At 55.6% G+C, this 16395-nt stretch overlaps 3 protein-coding genes across 3 annotated transcripts; all 3 read right to left on the bottom strand.

The window, feature by feature from the left end:
* Positions 1–5507: 5507 nt before the first annotated feature.
* Positions 5508–7212, bottom strand: LOC119093918 (DBF4-type zinc finger-containing protein 2 homolog). The gene is made up of 2 exons (XM_037216936.1): positions 7094–7212; positions 5508–6669 (listed from the first exon to the last, which is right to left on the bottom strand). Exons 1-2 carry the CDS (start codon positions 7118–7120, stop codon positions 5872–5874), a joined length of 825 nt encoding a protein of 274 aa, XP_037072831.1. The 5' UTR covers positions 7121–7212; the 3' UTR covers positions 5508–5871.
* Positions 7213–7460: 248 nt separating this feature from the next.
* On the bottom strand, positions 7461–14452 carry LOC119094122 (uncharacterized). Its single transcript, XM_037217199.1, has 3 exons — positions 14303–14452; positions 9232–9507; positions 7461–8799 (listed from the first exon to the last, which is right to left on the bottom strand). The coding sequence occupies exon 3, from the start codon at positions 8520–8522 to the stop codon at positions 7461–7463; it is 1062 nt and encodes a 353-aa protein (XP_037073094.1). The 5' UTR covers positions 8523–8799; positions 9232–9507; positions 14303–14452.
* Positions 8522–11291, bottom strand: LOC119094121 (proline-rich receptor-like protein kinase PERK9; the record flags this gene model as incomplete). Its single annotated transcript, XM_037217198.1, has 5 exons — positions 8522–8799; positions 9232–9340; positions 10581–10739; positions 10961–11005; positions 11247–11291. Coding segments are annotated over 5 exons (636 nt in total), but the record flags the coding sequence as incomplete, so codon positions are not given.
* Positions 14453–16395: the final 1943 nt, after the last annotated feature.

Raw genomic sequence — 16395 nt, 5'->3', positions numbered from 1 at the left:
AAACTTGCACGTATTTCATACATAAATTGGATTAATTCGGCAGCCGCCCAAACATATTTGATATGCACCCAAGAGTGAATAATTCACGGGGAATAAAGGAGACAACTTGAAGCACGAAACTTATTTTTACTGGCTTTTTTACCTTGTGAAACCCTCGTTTAACCGTTGTCTTGGTTCATGGCGGTGCTCAATAATGATAAATCTAAGCTTTTCGAGAGTCTAACTCACCAGGCTACCTGACAATGCAATCCTAATGCTGCCATACAGAGCTTTGGGACAGACCTGACGCAATTAATACAGAAGTGTTTGATGGCTAAAGCCCCCTGGGGATATTTATCATGCACACGTCTTACTTGTTTCGCATTTTAATCTCGTGGGTTGGTGGACATGATTGATATTTATATTTGGGGGTGAGTGGGATGACTCTGTCTGCCAGCAGACCATGCAAAAGGTATTGACTTTTCGTCTTGGGGGAGCAGAAGGAAGCCAGTAAGCCTCCTGTGAATCAAGCAATTGCTTACCTTACCTGCTTTCAACACATGAATGGTAACCAGAGTTAGCCATTTTCTGTTTCAATCGATCGAGTTTTGTCGTAAGACAAATTATGATGCCACAAGTCATGCAATGGGCTTACTATGTTCCATATTCTTGATTACTTGCCCCCAAATTTCTTGAAGTGGTCCCTCATGATTCTGTAACCAGATGTTTTTTTTATAGTTGTCATGGTTTGCTGGCGGGCAAATGACTGTTCTGTATATATGCACTATATTCTTAACACAGGGAAACTCTAAGCTGCATAGCAATTATAATATGGGTTGAATATTAGTATATAGCAAATAGTCAGACCATTCCATTTAAACTGTGAACCCAACATCTCAAACTTTGTAATTAAATATGAATAAACAAGTCTAAATAGATGCCTTTGCTGTAGCTGAAAAGGCAAACAGCAATACTGGCATGGTCATCTAAAGGTTATGTTACTTTCGGAGAAGAGAGACCGTTTTGTGGAGCATACCCATTATTGTCCTTAACATAGGTTAACCATGGCAATCAAAGTAAGTTGTTCAAAGTAATTTCAAGTATTTTGATTTGTGTGTTGTCAACGTTGTCTGATGTCAACAAGCATACACAAATGAGCTGAACAAAAATGCAAGTTGAAACCAGCCAAAGATTAGCTGTGTCATGTTTTTATCACAAGTGCTGCTGTCAACAGATCGGTGAGTTGAGATGATGTACAACATATGAGCTACTCTAAGTTAGGTTAAGTTGGTCAAGTGCATGACAAGTGACAATAGGAATTGTGCAAGAATCAGTAACTCACAGCTGCTGCTGTGATACAAGCAGGTTAGACAGGATGATATGAAGTAAGGCCTCTTTACGTTAGGCAAAGTTAGGCTACTTTCATGGAATAAGCATTGGTATTTCGTAAGAAACAGTGGCAAAATGTTTGTTTTCCCTGACCCCATCTTAACAAAAACCAAAGGTACGTATATTGTGTTTGACTTGATGATGCTCTGATGTGTAGGAGTCTAAGGTTTTTTCGTTTGAGTGCTTTATGCTTGTTGAATTTTCTGTTATTTTGTTATTGAATCCCTTTGCTTTGTTTTGTGTTAAAGTGCTGTGAAAGTGAAGTGCAAAGTACAGCATCAAACTATTGGTGTTAATAATTATTTATGCTCATAACACTGTCATGCTTTAATGTATTCTGTTTCACTTTAACGGCCTAATATGTTAACCAAAAGGTTTGTCAGGTGTATAATAATACGTCCATGCCAACTCGAAATAGACGCCTTTGTTTGCTGAAGCGTCAGTCACGAGCTCATAAGCTCCATCTACTGTGAATTGATTTTTCACTCCTGCACGGTCCTTTTGCGATGGAATTTTCACTCCCACCCTAGTTCAAAAGCAATTCTAGCTCCCTGCCCATACTATGCGTCGAGCGTCTGAGGTACTTTAGCCCGGCGTCGTCGTCTCTGACGCTCTCCGATTTACTATGTGACAGCTCACCATACATCGGACATACCCTCTCGCTTGTATAGCATGTTAAGTTCTGCACTTTATAGACACCTGCCCGAATAGTTCATAGCGCGTGTAGGAAGTTTTTGGGCTGCCGAAAATTTGTTATCAACATGCTGTTATGGGTTCACTTAATCGGACATCATTGGTGACGCGTTCCTGTCACGATTCAACCGTTTTCATTCCTCACCAACATATATTGTTTAGCCATTTACCCTCATAGGTAGTCATTTAGCTGTTATGGGCGTAAAATGACCAAAGTATTCGGCGCGCCCTAAAACTATAATCAACAACAACAACGAGTACGACTGTGCCAATTGAATGTTTTGTCGAAGCTCATGGTTTAGCGCAAAGGCCAGCAATAACCGTTTGGCAGCCACAAATGCATCGAAACACATCAAAACTGCCAAACATGGCAACAGTGGCGCAGGTGGGGAGGGGACACAGGGGGCACATTTGAGAGTCCCGCCCTGTTGGCTGGGCCCTCAAATGCCAGCCAGAGGCCTTTGCGCCGACTGGGGCCTCCTGAGCTGATGAGGACCTCCATGTCAGGCAGACACCATCGGTACCAAACAGTCAGCTCTGTGTCTGTGTAGGCTAAGGGTTCACTTCCCAAACTGCGGCGAGACTGGACCCTGCGATTGACATTGGTCGGAGCCCCCCACTTATGCGACTCATAAAAGGCCCCTGTGTCGGCCAATGGCCCACAGTACCTGACACAGGGTCCCGTGTTGGCAAGGGGCCCGTGATGACCAGGGACACTGTTCGAGGGGGGCCGAAGAGTGGCCCGATGGACTCTTCAGGACCGGCGGTCAAGGATCGATTGGAGGGTTAAAGTACCGATGGACTCTTCAAGACCGGCTGTCAGGGACCGATTGGAAAGTTAAAGTTCCGATGGACTCTTCAGGACCGGCGGTCAGGGACCGATTGGAAGGTTAAAGTCCCGATGGACTCTTCAGGACCGGCGGTCAAGGATCGATTGGAGGGTTAAAGTACCGATGGACTCTTCAGGACCGGCGGTCAGGGACCGATTGGAAGGTTAAAGTCCCGATGGACTCTTCAGGACCGGCGGTCAAGGATCGATTGGAGGGTTAAAGTACCGATGGACTCTTCAAGACCGGCTGTCAGGGACCGATTGGAAAGTTAAAGTTCCGATGGACTCTTCAGGACCGGCGGTCAGGGATCGATTGGAAGGTTAAAGTCCCGACGGACTCTTCAGGACCGGCGGTCAGGGACCGATTGGAAGGTTAAAGTCCCGATGGATCCGAAGGGTTGGCTGCAGGTCATGTTAAGGGTCCCGGCCCGTAGGGCTGTGACCTCAGATGCCAGTCAGAGGGACCCTTGCTCTGGTTAACAAACCCAGCAGGCTCCGTGTCGGTATGAGCCCTAGGGGCCAATTCCAAAGCAGAGACGATGTCTTTGCCCGCGGTTATCATTGGTTTCGGCTCCTGCAACATTTAAGGGCCCCTGTGTTATTTAGGGGCCGATCGTGCCAAACAGGGGATCTTGCGTCGGCGAAGGGTCCCGGGTCGGTCAGGAGAACATTTGCTGAACACGGAAGGCACTGGGCCCCGAATGCCAGATGGGCTCTTGCGTTGGTCGACAATGAAGTGATAATGAAGGAACAGGAGGTCCTCTACCCCATTGCAGCTAAGAGTCTGTCGAGCTGAAGTGGAGTCTCCCTGTCAATTATTGGACACCTGCGGCGATAATAAATCTTGGTGCGTCAATGAGGGCTACTGCATCGATCTGGGGCCAAATGCCCGTGTCAGAGGGCCTCCTGCGTCAGGGAAGAGACCAATGTACGATGCATGCCTCTAGGGGCTTCCGGATCGACCAGTGGACCCCACCCCCGTGTCACTAGAATGGCAGCCTGTAGGCACCCCGCGCTCAGATAGAATGGCCCCTCAGCCCTTGGCCGAGAACGAAAATGTGCCGACAGTGTTTGGCACACGGAGCCCCTTGCCCAGTAAAAAGGGGTTCTATTAGTGTCAATGTCATTAGTGTTCAGTAGAGTGGATCAAAATGAGGCCATAAATAAAAGAAAATGACAGCCTATGTTGGCCTGAAAACGTCCATCCAGTGCGAGATAGACTTGGTAAACAGATAACGCGCAAATTTTGAGCCTGCGTGGTAGGAAAATTAAGACCAAGAAGAAGGCTGGCCGGGGTTGCGGTTCCCGTAGAGCCGAGCGACGCTGCCCGCTGCGGACAGCATCAGGCGGCGAGGTCGGGCGCAGGAGCAAGGCCGTCGCGAAATGATGCTTCCGAAAGCCATTCAAAGTCAACTCAAACCACTCAAAGATTAGCCTGGGGCGTGTGTTTTTCCTTTACGACTGGAGATTTGCTTCTGAAGAGGTCAGCAATTACAGCAACACTCATGCGTTCGTTTAACGCCCGCCTCCTCAAGTTTATTTCGTTCAAAATACAAAGAGAACGGATTTTTTCGATAGCTTCTCCGTTTTGTGTTCCAGTTAAAGTAGTGAAATATAATAACAAAAAGAAGAAAACCTGGTTTCTTGAAATCAAGGGAGCTAAATCCTATGTTTCTTAGGTTTTGTTTACTTTTCACCCTTTTTTGTTCTTCATCTTTCGCCATCAGCGGACCCGTGTCAACTGTGTGCCCATCATGGCAACCACGATGCCATTTGGAACACGCCATTAGCTACATTCCACGCTCGCTATGTAGTTGTAAGAATTGTGATTTAGCCTGCAGGAAGGTAATATTCGCCGGAATGTTTCGATATTTTGTCCTCTGGGTGGCAAGGCCGCGGCATTTCTTTCACGCTACCGCGCCCCCGGCTTGGGGTTCACTGCCTGTTGCTCTTCTCCTTGCTCGAACTGGCCAATCAGCGTCGAGTAGGTTGGCGGTCAAGCCACCATCTGGGCGCCTTGTGCGTGGCCAATCGGCCAGGCAAGTCAAGCGTCAAGGTTCGGGATCAAAAGGCAACCGATCAGCAGCCAACGAACTGTGCGTGCACAGTTCGCAGGAGAGCCGGAATTCTGGTAACATGAGTTTATATCGACCTCCTGCCCATCGAACTGAATGATTTTGGAACGCCGCCGGCATTAACTACAGCAATGAAATGCACACCGGCATAACCATGATACGGCATGAAGCCCGACGTTGCAGGACTTGCATGGTTTTATCCCGAGGCCGCCGCCCATCATATGGTGCAGAGCACATAACGGGGCCACTTGATATCGGGGCATGCAGTTGTCGGTGGGTCTGTTGAAGGACAAAGTGCCATCTAAGAACACACGACTGAAAGCGGGCTTTTGCGTGGCGTTTTTCAGCTGAGTCATGTTGGGTTGTTTGCACCTTCTACGCCGAGAGGGCATGTTAGCTGCTATGAATTATAAATTGCCCTACGGACCTCTATAGCCAACCCCTATGGTCGGTTGAGATTCGGAAATATCATGCTATGCTCCGGTCTTTACATCATAACGCTTTCTGCTTTTCGCGATCCAACGTTTTCACATCATTACGCCTTTGGTTATAAACGGTCTTTATTTTTGTTCAAAAGAACATCAAAAGTTGCTGATGGTACTTCACTTGGGAAGAAGCCATCAAGCTAGAGCTGCACTGGGCGTGGGCTGCAAGACGCATACGAAACATAACTATCTTGCAGCTCTTCGAGATCTCTTGACGTTGTTTGCCACATGATCTCTAGGTCATATGGAAAACAAATTTTCTGTCATGGCCACTCAGCAAATTTCGGGCATTACATTCGGTGAAACCAATGTCGCATCCCAGTTCTTTCACTCCCGAACATGGAGAGACGCGTTCGCCGAAAAACCGCGAACACTCAGGTGCCTGGATATTGAAGCGATCGGAGTCAGGCGGGACTGCAAGTCATGCTTCAGCGGGTACACACGGCTCTGCCTCAGGCACACAGAGGGCGGCGGGCTGGCCAGCAGCGCCGGCGGCCAGCGTGCAGCGCAGTCCGGACGGGCAGGTCATGCGGCGGCAAGGGAACATCGGCTCCTGCTGACCGCCGGGGCTGCACACGGCCACTGGTGGACAGGGCGCGCGGAGGCAGAACGGCTGCTGCTCACGGCACGTCAGGCCGGCCGGGCAGCTCGTGCGACTGCACGGAGCGAAGTCGATGCACTCCCGTCCCAGCAGCGCCGAGACGTAACAGGCCAGGCCGCCGCGGCAGTCGTTGCGGCGACAGACGGGCGGTCCGTCGACCACGTTGCACACGACGCCCGCCTCGGGACACTGCATGCTCACCGCGACGGCGGCGGTGGGCTGGGGGCAGGGCGTGCCGTCGCACGCGCCGTACAGGCGACACAGGTGGGCGGCTTGGAAGCAGCGCGGCGCCGGCTCGTCCCGGTGCAGCAAGCACGCCTCCGTCGGCTGGCAGGCGGGATGGCAGGCGGCGTCGGCCGGGCAGGCGCCCAGTTCGTGGCAGGCGGCGCCCGACAGGCAGAGCGGCGCCGCGTACAGGGAGCGCGCCGAGAGCGCCTCCCTGCTGCCCGCGCCACGGCACACGCCCACAGCCGGGCAGTTGACCGTGGGGCAGCACGTGGTGTCGGCCGGGCAGCGGCGCTCGTGACCGCAGCGGCCGGGCAGGTCGGCGGCGCAGTCGATCACCCACGTCAGCCCGCAGCCGGGGCTGAACAGTACAGGCGAGACGTCGGCGGTCCGCTGGCGAACGGTGGAGGCGTCACCGGCCGGGGCGCCGTCACACGCGAGCAACGGCGAGGGATGTACGCGGCTGCGACCAGCCAGGGCGGGAGCCGTGTTTGGCCACCCATGTACTCGCAATGAACAGCCGACAGCTGCGTCGGCTTAAGGCTGGTGTAAACTGCGCGATTCGTTCGGTTGCAAGACACGACTGCCTGTATCCAGCCAACATGCATAAACTTGGTTGTATGAAGGTCATAGCATCATGAGAATATAGTCTCCAGTTCACAACAATTAAGTGGAATGTTGAACGCAACGATAGCAGTGCACCGTGTCGTAGGGGGAGTTACACGACCATCACACACTTGGATTGCATTTGGACGTGGCAAGCAGAATCAACCACCGAACAGACAAATGCAGTGCATGAGGGGAAACGTCCACTTACGTTCTTTGCTGCACCTGGGGCAGTCATCGGGCGCGGCGACGACGGAGGCTGCCGACAGAAGCAGAATACCACAGATGGTGGCCACAGCCTTCTCCCGCGCCCCCATGACCTCTGCTGGTCAGACTGCATCGGACACTGACCCTTGACCTGCTCCGAGACCAGGCGGGCCCGGTCACGTGACACCGCGACCGCCTTAGGCCAGGTGCTCAGCAGCGCGTAAAGCTCTCAACAGGAGTAAAATGGTTGGTTACATTAATCTCCTCTGTTGTCCATATGCCCTAATTTATGCAAATCAAAGTTTTGTATTAAAATCGTTATTTTGAATCCTTTCGCTTCTGAGTAGTGTGTTTCCACACAACGTGCCATTTTACGCGAGCTTCCGTCGCATTCGCGTATGAGCCATAGATTCCACATAATGCGCCATCGGGAAATGGATTCCACCCCTTCCGAGCAACGCCTTTATATCTTGAAATTCATACAGTATTAAACAAAAGCGCCGTGCACTGAACACGAAAAAGAAAACGAACACTGGCTCCAACTGGTGCGTATATTTTAACACGCGACAGCCTCCGACATGTGCAACGCCAGGGCCGAAGCGCCCGGAAACAAAATGGTTTGCCCGGAACGCAATGCCGAAATGGTTCATTGTGAAACGAAAAAAGCCTGAGGAAGTGCACATGTCAGCGTTATAGCAAGTACACAGATAAGTGCTGTCCGGAATAGCGAATGCAGGACGAAACAGGGAGCCGATCAAGGTCTCCATTTGTGAATGGGAAAGGATATGCGAAATCGTGCACGAAAACTCTTGGACGGGGAAGAAGATGCAGACAGAGCCGCAGACAACTGGATATGGAAACGTATGTACGAATGGCGACGTTAAAACGGTCTGGTCGGCGACAGCACACGGTAACGGTGACGGTACGGTGTGTGACAGTGCAGTGACAGCAACGGTATGGACGCAACAGAGTGCTGAATTCACAAGCCTGAGACCTGCGCAAACTTCCAGGAGCATAAAAGCCGAATGAAAAGGCGATCCCTGTCGCCATTTTCCAGCGGTCCCAGAATTTCGAGCGTAAACGAGCGCGGCGTTGACCATTGGGAAGAGCAAGACACCGGCGCAGCGGTGACCATTGGGAAGAGCAAGACGCCGGCGCAGCGTTGACCATTGGGAAGAGCAAGACATCGGCGCATTGGGAAGAGCAGGGCACCGGCGTGCCGGTGGCCCATGAAAAGCACGAGACCGGTCGATCCAGTGAGCCGGAGGTAAGAGATCCTCAATTTGATGAGTCGGAGGTGGGAGATTCTCGATCCAATGAGCCGGAGGTGAGAGGTTCTCGATCCAGTGAGCCGGAGGTGAGAGATTCTCGCTCCAGTGAGCTGGAGGCGAGAGATTCTCGCTCCAGTGAGCCGGAGGTGAGAGATCCTCCATCAAAGCGGTGGCGGCAGGACGAGTGTGTTGTTGGCGCTCTGGTTGATCTCGAACAAGCTGGAATTGCTGCCCGAGACGTGGATGTTCGAGTGGCTCCTGGTAGCGCCTTCCTTCTTGCTGCTGGGGAAGCCGGGAAATTCCGGCAGGCGGAGGTCGGTTTTAAATGTGCCGGCTGCGTTCGCCCCGGCCTGGCCAGAGGTGCCGGCCGAGCCTGAGGTCGCGCCCGCGCCCGAGGTGCTGGTTTTGGAGGTCTGACCAGTTGGAGTGTTGATCACCTCTGCGGCATGGGAGACCTGGGTCAGCTTGTTTGGCGGGAGGGTGGTGTCAGGGGGGAGAGGGCGCCAGGGGGGCTCAGGTCAGGATGGAGGGGCACCAGAGCAGTGACCAGATCCGAACAAAAGGGCGCTAGGATGGGCTTGAATCGGGGGGAGGGGCGCTGAATAACCCTGACATGAGGACGTAGGAGTGCTGCACAAAAGTTTGGGTTAGGAATGAGGGGGTAAATGAGGGAATCATTTCAGGGAAGAGCTGACAAAAGTCCGAAAACTCAAATTAAAAACAGACTGAAATTGATGAAATGTTCTAGATGATCGCTTGTTTGCTCAATAAAGAATTCACTCACCTCAAAAACACCACAACATTTATCAACTGCCTTCTGAAGCCCAGCGCTCCACGCCACCACACGCGATGCTCATCCTTGCGCACTCACGCGAGGACGAGGTGATGTTGGACGCGTGCGCGCCGTCGCCACTGGAGGCACTTGAGCTCTTGACCCCGGCGTTGACGGCGCCCTGGGTGCTGGTGCCGCCGGTGGGCAACTGGAGCGAGCACCCGGAGCTAGATGAGCCGCTGGCACTGCCTGAGGTCGAGGCCGAGGCCTTGCCCGCTGTCTTGCCGTTCTGCGTCACCGCGGCCGTCACCGAGAGATTGCAGGGCGGCAGAGTAGGCGCCACCAGCGGTGGCGGTAGCGACAGCGGGGCCGGAGCTGCGGCGGAGGTGCGGGTGAGAAGCGGACCGGGGCTGTGGCGGATGAGACGGTGAGAGGCGGAGCCGGAGATGCGGCGGAGGTGCGTGTGAGAAGCAGACCGGGGCTGTGGCGAATGAGACGGTGAGAGGCGGAGCCGGTGCTGTGATGGGAGGTGCGGGTGAGAAGCGGACCGGGCTGCAGCGGCTACGACGGTGGAAAGCAGAGCCGGTGCTGTGTTGGGAGGTGCGGGTTAGAAGCGGACCGGGGCTGTGGCGGATGAGACGGTGAAAGGCGGAGCCGGTCCTGTGTTGGGAGGTGCGGGTTAGAAGCGGATCAGGGCTGTGGCGGATGAGACGGTGAGAGGCGGAGCCGGTGCTGTGTTGGGAGGTGCGGGTGAGAAGCGGACCGGGCTGCAGCGGCTACGACGGTGAGAGGCAGAGCCGGTGCTGTGTTGGGAGGTGCGGGTGAGAAGCGGACCGGGGCTGTAGCGGCTACGACGGTGAAAGGCAGAGCCGGTGCTGTGTTGGGAGGTGCGGGTGAGAAGCGGACCGGGCTGCAGCGGCCACGACGGTGAAAGGCGGAGCCGGTGCTGTGGTGGGAGTGCGAGTGAGAAACGGGGCGGGGCTGAGGTGGCTGCGATGTTGAGGGGCGGGGCCGGGGCTGTGACGGCTGAGACGGTGAGAGGTGGGGCCGGGGCTGTGGCCGCTGCGACGGTGAGAGGTGGGGCCGGGGCTGTGGCCGCTGCGGCGGTGAGAGGTGGGGCCGGGGCTGTGGCCGCTGCGACGGTGAGAGGTGGGGCCGGGGCTGTGGCGGCTGCGACGGTGAGAGGTGGGGCCGGGGCTGTGGCGGCTGCGACGGTGAGAGGTGGGGCCGGGGCTGTGGCCGCTGCGCGGTGAGAGTGAGAGGTGGGGCCGGGGCTGTGGCGGCTGCGGCGGTGAGGTGGGGCCGGGCTGTGGCCGCTGCGACGGTGAGAGGTGGGGCCGGGGCTGCGGCGGCTGCGACGGTGAGAGGCGGGGCCGGGGCTGTGGCCGCTGCGGCGGTGAGACGTGGGGCCGGGGCTGCGGCGGCTGCAACGGTGAGAGGTGGGGCCGGGGCTGTGGCCGCTGCGGCGGTGAGACGTGGGGCCGGGGCTGTGGCGGCTGCGGTGAGAGGTGGGGCCGGGACTGTGGCCGCTGCGGCGGTGAGACGTGGGGCCGGGGCTGCGGCGGCTGCAACGGTGAGAGGTGGGGCCGGGGCTGTGGCCGCTGCGGCGGTGAGACGTGGGGCCGGGGCTGCGGCGGCTGCAACGGTGAGAGGTGGGGCCGGGGCTGTGGCGGCTGCGGCGGTGAGGTGGGGCCGGGCTGTGCGGCGCTGCGGCGGTGAGAGGTGGGGCCGGGGCTGTGGCGGCTGCGGCGGTGAGAGGTGGGGCCGGGGCTGTGGGGCTGCGGTGAGAGGTGGGGCCGGGGCTGTGGCGGCTGCGGTGGTGAGGTGGGGCCGGGGCTGGCGGCTGCGGCGGTGAGAGGTGGGGCCGGGGCTGTGGCGGCTGCGGCGGTGAGAGGTGGGGCCGGGGCTGTGGCGGCTGCGCGGTGAGAGTGGGGCCGGGGCTGTGGCGCTGCGGGTGAGAGGGGGGCCGGGGCTGTGGCGGCTGCCGGTGAGAGGTGGGGCCGGGGGTGTGGCTGCGCGGGGTGAGAGGTGGGGCCGGGGCTGTGGCGGCTGCGGCGGTGAGAGGGGGGCCGGGGCTGTGGCGGCTGCGGCGGTGAGAGGTGGGGCCGGGGCTGTGGCGGCTGCGGCGGTGAGAGGTGGGGCCGGGGCTGTGGCCGCTGCGGCGGTGAGAGGTGGGGCCGGGGCTGTGGCGCTGCGACGGTGAGAGGTGGGGCCGGGGCTGTGGCCGCTGCGGCGGTGAGAGGTGGGGCCGGGGCTGTGGCCGCTGCGGCGGTGAGAGGTGGGGCCGGGGCTGTGGCCGCTGCGGCGGTGAGAGGTGGGGCCGGGGCTGTGGCGCTGCGGCGGTGAGAGGTGGGGCCGGGGCTGTGGCCGGCGCGGTGAGAGGTGGGGCCGGGGCTGTGGCCGCTGCGACGGTGAGAGGTGGGGCCGGGGCTGTGGCCGCTGCGGCGGTGAGAGGCGGGGCCGGGGCTGTGGCCGCTGCAACGGTGAGAGGTGGGGCCGGGGCTGTGGCCCCTGCGGCGGTGAGAGGTGGGGCCGGGGCTGTGGCCGCTGCGGCGGTGAGAGGCGGGGCCGGGGCTGTGGCCGCTGCGGCGGTGAGACGTGGGGCCGGGGCTGTGGCCGCTGCGGCGGTGAGAGGTGGGGCCGGGGCTGTGGCCGCTGCGGCGGTGAGAGGTGGGGCCGGGGCTGCGGCGGCTGCGACGTTGAGAGGTGGGGCCGGGGCTGTGGCCGCTGCGGCGGTGAGAGGTGGGGCCGGGGCTGTGGCCGCTGCGGCGGTGGAACTGGCGCAAACGGCAAGGTGGCAGGGTGAAGAAGAGACTTAGAGGACCCACGAGGAAACCGCGAGAGTGAGTGAGAGGTGGAGCGAAGCTAATCGTCCGACGGCGAAAGACTCCCGGGCTGCAGACAGTGGACGGGGCGGCCGTGTAGGAGCGGAACGGAAACCAACAGACGGCGTGGAGGTTGCATGTCCCAAGAGTGTAAGACACGGGTCTCGCTCGAGGTTTGAAGATCTGACAAGGAAGCGGAGATGCCATTTGGGCAGATGAGCCATTTTTAAGCAGAGACCGAATTATGATATCACTGCCGCGAGGTGCTTAATTTTCAGGGTCATATTTGTTTAGCAGCTCCTAATGGCTTCGTGAGACAAGAGGCACGTGGAGGCAGCGTTATGAGATAACCAACATGAATCAATTATTTGCCAAAAAGTCCGTTCGTCCTGATGGCTCGGTTGGTTAGAGCTTTCCTTCCCATCGACCCAACCGTGGCGAGGCGGGTTCGAGTCGATTCAGGCACTCGCGATATGGCCTTGACAGGTATGGCCTACGGCCAGTGGCATCGGCCGCGCGAAAGGTCAGGGGACGTCAGAGAGTAGGACGGGCCGTGCCGAGCTTTGACACGCTAAACTTTCGCTACCAAATATTGCTGTTGACATGGAATGGCGCGATCAGATGGTGGGGTCATGGCTCACACAACGGGCACTGTTCAGCGTGAGCGTTGATCACAGAATTACATCCATTCCAAAACGTTCAAATCAAATCCTTTAAAAAATATACTTATAACAAAGCAGCTAATGGGAGGTTTAGTGCGACATGCCTTTTCTTCAAAGATCAAGATCAGGAGATATGCCTTGGAAATAAACGACTCTCCGTATGTGGAGCTATTCCAAAGGCAATTTATGGCTAGTTGTTTTGGTTGCATGCAGTGTGAGTGGGGAGTATGGCATGCGATAACAATGTTATTTAAAACGCGATAATGTTGTGCCAGCTGTTTTCAGGCATACATACATTGAGCCTATGTAAAGCCAAACTGATTATATTTAGCATCTGGCTGGCGCTCTACTTCCCCGAACAGAATGTATTTCATAACTTGATTTACAACATTGATGATTCCATCGGACATATTTACTCCTGTGTTATTTTTCCTGCTTAACCTCAGGAATGGAGATCAACACATCAGTTTTTGGTGTGGGACGATCACATGCCCTAGCGTGTTCCTAAAGCAGTATTCTAGGTCCCAGTCAATCCCTCGAAGCAACTTTCAATCATTGATCAAAATTTGTTTAAGGCCATCCTTGCTTGAACCGAGATCCAGTTTAGGTTTTATCTTCCGTAACTTTATTTTTCAGCAGGACATAGAGCAGTATGGTGCGATGGTATGGTGCAGAAGTTTTGGGACACCTGGGTAACTTAAAGCGGTTCGCTCTCCGGGGCATCCCATCAGCTCAGACCTACATCCAAGGCCGGTTAATTTTGGACCGGGATTTTCGTTAGTGCACGGACGTTCATGGCACAGAGAAATATTGAACCATTGGACCTTCTGATAGCAAAACACTAGACCACTGAACTAGTCATCCAATGGTCAGTAGTTTGATTCCCAGCTGTGGGATACACATTTTAAGAGTCTGTTAGAGGGTCGGCCACAACTACCTGCAATGCATCTGCGCAGAACGGTTCTTCGCACCCAGAGCTCGGGTAAAACACAACGCATGCATTAGTATTCTTGATGATAAGACGAAACATGCCTGAAAAAGCCATATTTGTAATGGATGCGACCATCTACACCAGCAGAGACGTGCTGAAATTGCATGGGTGATCTTCATTAGTTCAGTGGTAGAGTAAGGCACCAAACATGTTGAAGTCTGGGATTTAATTTCGCGATGTTAAGATCCGCATTCGCAGTACCTGTCAGGACGCAGCATCGCAAAATAGGTCGGTAGATTGAACTGGTGAAAAGTGCTAAATCTGACCCCAAATGCACAAAAGTGGGAACCTTGAACTGGGAACAGGAACCTCGATAAAAAAATGCGGCTGCACGGTTAGTACTTCACAATCGGGGCATGGAGACGACATAACACACGTGCGATTGGTATTTCAAAATCAAGGCACGGGGACAACAGAACACCCCTACCAAATTCTCGGCTGAAACATCCACAGTGATCGATTTTTATGCTCCATTGGTCAGATCTCGTGTCCAATGCACGGAACCAAGCCATAATTGGGTAAAATCGGCCTCCGCGTGCTCCAGCCACGCTGACATGGAAGGGAGACGATCGAGAAGTCAGGGGACCACGTTATCAGAGGTGATCAGGGGCCACTGCTGCTCTGGAAGCGCGGCGTGAGCCGTGCGTCGTCTCGCGGCCGGGCCGGCCTTGTCCCAGACGCCAGCGTCGTACCTGCGCCGACGGCGGCCACACAGGCCAGGAGCGTGGCGTAGGCGGTGAGCATGACGGCAAGATGAGGCGAGGAGGAGACAGCCCGTCGGTCGGCGAGCCTCGACTCGACTGCAGGCCTGCCGTGGCCGCCGCCTGACACTGTTCGACAGCCGACGTCCGCCCCCTTCCCCGGCGGCCAGACCCTGACAGGGCCAGCCCCGTCCCCTCACCCCCCTCACGCGCGGTGACACGCGGCGTGGCGTTTGGGAGCCGACTCCCTCACACCTCTACCCACGCACCTCTGCCCCTGATCGCGGGGTGCCTTACTGCGCCGTGGAAAGCGTGAAGGCAATGGTTGGGACTTGTATTGCGGGTCGAGGTTCACGTGCGGTGTCGTTCTCTGGCAGCACTGCATGCCATGGTGTCGTTCTCAGGTATCGTTCTCTGGCAGCACTGCATGCCGTGCTTTGCATTGCTACGGCTTGCGGGCTTGCCGCTGCTGAACATTTACAACAACTGCCCAAGAGTCGCACATTCGCGTTGGGAACAGATCATTAAGTCAGAGAGGCGCCACGGATTCTCATTTTAAGGAGGGGCAGACTTCTCTAATGGGCCTTCTGGACAAAATGGGGCCTCCACACAGGGAGTCTCGTGGGCTGGCTGTATCTTGTTCAAGGGTTGGAGCATGTTCCCCTTTATGCAATTTTTGTTGCATGCATCATCAATGTTGAAAGCACAAAATCCCAAACGGGGCCTTCTCATATACACAGAGGAAAATCTATCCAGCAAAGGGCCTCCCTATTTCAAGACAGGACTTCCTGGGCCAGAAAGTGGCTTTCTGATGATGAGAAGCTTAATTTTTAAGAACAAAATATTTCCGATTGGCAGAGGAGACCTGCAAATCCGGCAAACGCATTTCTCCAAAACAGGCCATCCTGATTGGAAGTAACGGCCTTTTGACGCATGGAGGGCCCGTCTGGTCTAGAGCAGAGGCCCCTGGCATGACTAGAGTGGCTTCCAGACTAGGGAACGCCTAGACCATACTGGCAGCTAGCCGAGCTGGCAAAGGTCCTCTTTAACGCCAAATAGGGCCTCCTGGTCCATACAACGGGTCTCTTGATAAAAAGAAGGGTGTTCTGAGTCTAATCTAGCACCACTTTGGGCAGTTATGGTGCCTCCTTCATCTCAGTTTTGGTAAGATATAAACACTTGCAAAACCTTCAGTTTTGAGGAAAAAAGAGACGTCTCAAAATTTTGAGGGGCAAAAACATACTCTTGCTCCCTTATTGGCAGACAGGAGACAACATCCCTCCCCCGACAACCCCGTCCCCTTCCGGCTGTTGAGAGCACCACGCGTCTTCGATGGCTCTTGACTGCGAGCCAGGCCGCAGACCGGATGTGGTTCTCCAGAACATGGCGACAAATCAGGCTGGGCCGACCGGTCTCGGATGTTGGTCACACTATGGGGGCAGTATCGTATAAATAAAGAAGAGAAAACTTCGCCAAACACGAAAAGCGTGCACAAAACAGATATAAGCTTGCCCTAAATAACTCGGTGACTTGGTGTCATCGAGGCATGGAACCAGCACATTTTGGCAGCGGACGGGGCGCCAACCGAACCGACACAAGTGCGGTCGGTGCAGCCGAACCGACACAAGTGCAGTCGGTGCAGCCGGACCGACACAAGTGCGGTCGGTCACGCGCGCGCCACAGCACATACGACATGCTCGCCCACTTTCGAGCATTTTCAAGGCTGACATCAGGTCCTCGCCACTCGAGCAGATCAAGGTGTGAAGCCGGCTGCACGGCGCTGGCGAAAGTTCCGCCCGCAAATATTTCAGTGATCTCAACGTCGTCCGGCCGAAGATGGAAGTCACCCGGTAAGCACCCCATGTCACATTCCCCGAACCCTTCCCGGGCTATAAAACCCTGCGCCATAAACCAAGAAAAAAAATGGCCAATCAACACCAAAGCGGCGGCAAATAACTTCCCGTGACTAATATACAATCAAGACATTTGGCTTCTTTTCAATACCTTCGTCGCAACCATTGTCACGCACTCGGCTGGGGGTCAAACTGCCTTCCCCCAAAGGTTTTTCCAAAATGGTTTCCGAA

The sequence above is a fragment of the Pollicipes pollicipes genome, unplaced genomic scaffold (assembly GCF_011947565.3).
Source record: "Pollicipes pollicipes isolate AB1234 unplaced genomic scaffold, Ppol_2.1 Scaffold_4002;HRSCAF=4701_pilon_pilon_pilon, whole genome shotgun sequence".
NCBI lineage: Eukaryota > Metazoa > Arthropoda > Thecostraca > Pollicipedomorpha > Pollicipedidae > Pollicipes > Pollicipes pollicipes.
The sequence above is the reverse complement of the archived record's forward strand: the minus strand, read 5'-3'. Positions and strand labels throughout refer to the sequence as shown.